We start from the raw sequence: 5,812 nt of genomic DNA on the forward strand, positions 1-5,812 counted from the left end.
CTGACAGGACCTCAGAGCTGAAACCACAGCGCCCCCAGCTGGACAAAGGACTGTGCTACCACAGCTTGTTGCTGCTCTAACACAGTGGGGGGAGTTAGTGGTGGTTAGAAAGTGAAACACATGAGGCACCAGAGAAAGGTGAACACAACAGTCATGTCTGTGGGAGGCTGACAACCAACACAAGAATACAACCAGAAAATACAGTATTATTAGTAAATCATAAGTCCACGTGGTCTTTGTGGAGGTAAAGATGTGCACACGCTCACAGAGAGCGGACTGAAGACCAGGAAAAGAGTTTAATGGAGAGATGAACCCAAGTTTGAAATGTCTGGATCCAGGTGTCAACCAGGAGAGAAGAGGAGCTGCTGAAAACTGAGGAACAGGAAGTGGACAGGCTCTCATAAGACGTCATGAGAAATGTCTGCTCTTGACGAAGAACACCTGCCAGGTGGCGCCAGAGAGTCATAATAAATGAGGTTAACAGTTTTAAACCTTGAAAGAAATTCAGTTGAATGCTGCAGAGCAACAGAAACATCTGCTTCATAGAGCTCTGCACACCTGCATCAAGGACTGATGATCAGCAGCACCTGCTGCAGCTCAACTAATTCAATCCCATGTTAGAGCTGAACTCATGTTCCTGTTAAAGAACTCATGGCACAGGGAAGAAAGAACAAAAGGTTCACTACAACCCACTATGAGCAGGTGTTTTTTGCACAGGTGTAAGATGCTGGTGGAGCTGTGAAATGTCCCAGCATGCACTGCATCACTGTCACTGTGAGCAGCTGTGAGCAGATGATCACATGTTCCCTGTTGTGTCCTGCTGATCAGGAAGGAGGTCTTAATGTTTTTAATGTAACATTATAGGCACAATTTATTTAATATAATTTCAGTTCAATTATTCATAATTAGTCATTTCATGGGCTGATATTAGTAAAAATAAGTCATGTTTTATATGTTTATAATTTAGTCATAGTTTGCACCTTTATGTATTTATGGTCATAAGCTCCGTGGAAGGTTTTATTGGACAACCTAAACAAGCATGTTAACCTGTCTCTGGGACAGACCGTCTTTAGGTTAAACATTAACTACATTTAAAGCTCTTGTACGCTGTGTGTGGCAGCTCTGGAGGTGCGGCAGACCTCAATCACTGTAGTAGGTGTGGTTAAAACCAAACATGAAGGCAGTGAACCATCATCCAGCTAAAGAATGTGGGGAAGACTGTTCCACTATAAATAGCTCTGACCTGAAAATAGAACATACGACTCATTGTTTCAGCTGGTTGAATCGGCCACCATGGAGCTGACATGGTCTGATCAGCATCAACATAACCAGGCTCTGTTTAATGGGCTGGATGTATGACTCTGAAGATGTGCTGGTACTGCAGCTGCTCTGTGGTATTACAGCATGTGACTGTGTGTGTGTTTTCTCTGTGTCAGCTGCAGCGCAACATTCAAACTCAGATATTTTAAGGAACTAAGGAAGGAAGCTGCTGGATCACAGTGGTGCAGTCAGACTGAGCTACGTCACTGAGGGGGATCCCTTTGACCGAGTCATTTGAGTAATGTGGGAGGAGTCTCTGTAGTCTCAGCCTGTAGTGAGTCTGTGTGGGCGGAGCTGTTTCAGAGATATATATTCACACAGCCTCTGGGTTGTCTCACACGCTGACACTCTGTGGATCTCAATGGGCAGTGAGGACGGTTTTCTCTCTTCTACTCTGACTCTGATCACTTTTCTACTCATTGTCCTCCTCACATGTGTGGAAGGTAAGATCATACTGCTACTCTGCTTAGTTCTACACTGAGAAGATTGAAGCAAGGCGTCTGGACTTGTAGAGTTTTCTAGAAGACGTTTCGCTGCTCATCCAAGCAGCTTCATCAGTTCTAACTGTTTGGTGGGGAAACATGGTTTATATGTGGTTACAGATCTGTGTGGGTGGGTCTGGGTAAAACTTAAAAAAAAAAAAAAAACTTAAAAACAATAGCACTAAATGTTTCCATACTTACCTGTGATGTTCTGGCTGACTGGGCCAGGTGTGTCTAACGACTGGCTAACGACTATGAAACTGCCGGAGGTGGACTGGTTGACAGCCCTTTGTTCTTACTGTGAGTATGTGCAAACTTCCTGGAATGGATGGAATCACTGCATTGTATGTGGTAGAAAGATGATGTCTGAGGCCACCACCTCTGTTAAGGGAAGGTTTTTCCAGCTTAACATAGATGGCTTCCTTGACTCCTCTTTCATACCACCTTTCCTCCCTGTCTAAAATGTGAACATTGTTGTCCTCAAAGGAGTGTCCTTTGTCTTTGAGGTGGAGGTGAACAGCTGAGTCTTGTCCTGAGGAGGTGGCTCTCCTGTGCTGAGCCATTCTTCTGTGGAGTGGTTGTTTAGTTTCTCCAATGTACAGATCAGAACATTCCTCACTGCACTGGACTGCATATATCACATTGCTGTGTTTCTCCCTGGGAATCTTGTCCTTCGGGTGAACCAGTCTCTGTCTCAGTGTTGTCATCGGTTTGAAATGGACCGGGATGTCATGGTTGTTGAAGATCCTGCGGAGTTTCTCTGATACTCCTGACACGTATGGAATTGAGATGTTCTTTCTCCGCCTGGTGTTGTCCTTCTTCTTGTTGTTGGGGGGTCTTGTTTTTGTGGCTTTAATGAGTGCCCACTTCGGGTAGCCACATGTTTGCAGGGCCTTCCTGATGTGGTGTTGCTCCTTCTTCTTCCCCTCTGAGCTGGTTGGTACAGTTTGTGCTCTGTGCTGCAGGGTCCTGATGACTCCCAGTTTGTGTTCCAGTGGGTGGTGTGAATCAAACAACAGGTACTGGTCCGTGTGTGTGGGTTTCCTGTACACTTCCACATTGAGGCTCCTGTCCTCCTCAATATGTACTGTGCAGTCCAAGAAGGCCAGATTGTTGTCCTTGGTGTCCTCGCGAGTGAACTTGATGTTGTTATCCACTGCGTTGATGTGTTCTGTGAACCGTTCCACTTCGTTGGTCTTGATTTTGACCCAGGTGTCATCCACATATCTGAACCAGTGGGTGGGGGTGGTTCCAGGATAGGAACTCAGGGCTCTTCTCTCCACTTCTTCCATGTAGAGGTTGGCCACAATAGCACTCCACAGAAGAATGGCTCAGCACAGGAGAGCCACCTCCTCAGGACAAGACTCAGCTGTTCACCTCCACCTCAAAGACAAAGGACACTCCTTTGAGGACAACAATGTTCACATTTTAGACAGGGAGGAAAGGTGGTATGAAAGAGGAGTCAAGGAAGCCATCTATGTTAAGCTGGGAAAACCTTCCCTTAACAGAGGTGGTGGCCTCAGACATCATCTTTCTACCACATACAATGCAGTGATTCCATCCATTCCCAGGAAGTTTGCACATACTCACAGTAAGAACAAAGGGCTGTCAACCAGTCCCCCTCCGGCAGTTTCATAGTCGTTAGCCAGTCGTTAGACACACCTGGCCCAGTCAGCCAGAACATCACAGGTAAGTATGGAAACATTTAGTGCTATTGTTTTTAAGTTTTTTAAGTTTTACCCAGACCCACCCACACAGATCTGTAACCACATATAAACCATGTTTCCCCACCAAACAGTTAGAACTGATGAAGCTGCTTGGATGAGCAGCGAAACGTCTTCTAGAAAACTCTACAAGTCCAGACGCCTTGCTTCAATCTTCTCTACGTATGATGACCTGGATGACTGAGAATCTTCATCAACATATTTCTACACTATAATGAAATATGATCTTTTTTAGTGCATTAACCTCTGATTACAACTCAGTGTTTTCCACCAGTCGTCTCTTTTCTGTGCTTTAAGGACACATTCACCTAATCTTGCTGATTTATACATCTCCAGTTTTGGAGTACTGCATAAATCAACATGCAAAACTTTAAAAACTTCAGTCGCTGGATGTGAAGAAGTGATGGTCACTGTGTGCAGTGCTGCAGGGGCCGCTTCTGTATTTTACAGAAATGAATTGTTCAACACTGAGTGTGAGTGTGTGTGTGTGCTTACAGCACCAACATCTGCTGCACTGGTAATTCATGCAAACCATATATTCGAGCAACCACTTCCTTACCAACTGGTAACTTTCTCAAAGCACCTCTATGGAGCCGGTCACAAGTTTTGTTTACTTGATAAGAATAAAATGTATTCAAAATGTCCTCCTTCTTTCTCAGGTCAGTATCGGGTCATCGGCTCACCTGAGAGAGTTACTGCTGCTCCAGGTGATGATGTCATCCTGACGTGTCACCTGGAGCCGGATTTAAACCTGGCAGAGCGGACAGTGGAGTGGTCAAAGCCCGACCTGCCGCCTGACCCCAGAGACCGACTGAAAGGAGAGAAGTATGTCAGTCTGTACCGGCACTACAAAGAGGACCCCAACATGCAGATGGAGGCGTACAGAGGGAGGACCATGCTGTTCAAAGACGAACTCAAACATGGAAACATATCGCTCAAAATCGTCAACGTCTCAGAGGAAGATGGAGGAAGATACAGATGCTACATCCCAAAGTTAAAGGGATGGACTCGGTCATCGATCGTTAGTCTGATCATCGGTGAGTAAGCAACATCAGTGACTTCAACAACTCTTCTTTAAATGTTATTTTCATGAATAAGTCTGAATCTTCTGTTCTTCCAGAAACAAAACCAGCTAAAACAGGGACGACAGAGACACCACTGGATCCCAGAAACCACCAAACTCCAAAGGAATTTGATGGTGAGACTTAAACAAAGATCAAAACTCTGTAAAAAATCCAGCATTATTTCATTATATTTTCTCTCTTTAGGCTTGAAAATCTGACCTCTATGTGACCTTCAGTGTGTTTGCAGGTGGTGGCTGAATGAAACACAGTGTTAGCTGCTGTAAAGCAGCAGACACTCACCTCAATGTTCCAGTGGATTTCAGTCTCAGTGGTTCTGGTCTCTGTCTCACAGATCTCGGTGGTTCGTCTCATCGGAGCAGGCTGATCCCTCTGGTGGTCTTCCTGGTCCTTGTTGTCCTCGGTGTTGGATCTGGTTTATACGTGTTTGTGTCAAAGCACCAAAAATCAGAAGTGAGTCAAAGTCTTTAGTTGTTTTGACCTGATGGCCGACAGATGTTTGGGAGACAGGTGTTTGACATGTGTCTCGTCTCTTCTGCTTCCAGGTCAGTAAAGTCCCTCCACTCTAGGTGCCTTGCTCAGGGGGTCTTTGTGAACAGAGAGGACAGCAGCTTCACTCACTCACATCTGTTAAAGGTACTTTAACAGATGTCCTCCGGCCTCAGATGGACTCACAGGACCTGCAGGAGGAAGGCTGTCATGGTGTGGACAGACACAACTGATGGACATCAGAGTCAAAGCTGCTGCAACCACGTGTCCACTGGGAGACGGACAGAGCTCACAGCTGTCTGTCTTTATTCACATATATTTGAGGACTGAGTTTCTACTGAGTGAACCAAACCAGGGACAGACGGTGAGGACGTCTGTCCGTCTGTGGATGACGGGCTTCATCCATCACGTGGTCCACTCAGTGTTCAGGATAATGAGACTCTGTGTAAAAGCTTCCATCATGTAAACAGTTTGTCTGATGCAGGACGCACTTTTAACCCCGTACATGCAGGTCATTGCTCGGCTGTTGTAGATGAAATGATATTTATTATTGATCGATAGATCGATTATCACTGTGTGAGTCATGAAGTAACTTAAAATGTGAAACCTCACCTGAGGACTGATTATTATGTGAAACTCAAGATAGTTCAAGATTTGATGCTAGCTCTTTACTGTTTGGTGCTCAGCTTTAGTTTACCAGATCGTCAGTGTGTTT

General features: G+C 45.3%; 1 protein-coding gene across 1 annotated transcript; it reads left to right on the forward strand.

Moving 5' to 3' along the window:
- The first annotated feature begins 1,671 nt into the window (after nucleotides 1–1,671).
- LOC114435770 (myelin-oligodendrocyte glycoprotein-like) lies at nucleotides 1,672–5,812 on the forward strand. The gene is made up of 5 exons (XM_028405719.1): nucleotides 1,672–1,763; nucleotides 4,186–4,563; nucleotides 4,647–4,724; nucleotides 4,943–5,061; nucleotides 5,154–5,812. The coding sequence occupies exons 1-5, from the start codon at nucleotides 1,682–1,684 to the stop codon at nucleotides 5,175–5,177; spliced, it is 681 nt and encodes a 226-aa protein (XP_028261520.1). The 5' UTR covers nucleotides 1,672–1,681; the 3' UTR covers nucleotides 5,178–5,812.

The sequence above is a fragment of the Parambassis ranga genome, chromosome 5 (assembly GCF_900634625.1).
Source record: "Parambassis ranga chromosome 5, fParRan2.1, whole genome shotgun sequence".
NCBI classification, from domain to species: Eukaryota; Metazoa; Chordata; class Actinopteri; family Ambassidae; genus Parambassis; species Parambassis ranga.

Excerpts from the sequence above, each read along its gene's own strand:
- LOC114435770 (XM_028405719.1), top strand. The coding sequence starts at position 1,682 with ATGGGCAGTGAGGACGGTTTTCTCTCTTCTACTCTGACTCTGATCACT. Across the intron at positions 4,725-4,942 it reads AACTCCAAAGGAATTTGATG|ATCTCGGTGGTTCGTCTCAT; the intron begins GTGAGACTTAAA and ends TCTGTCTCACAG. Across the intron at positions 5,062-5,153 it reads CAAAGCACCAAAAATCAGAA|GTCAGTAAAGTCCCTCCACT; the intron begins GTGAGTCAAAGT and ends TTCTGCTTCCAG.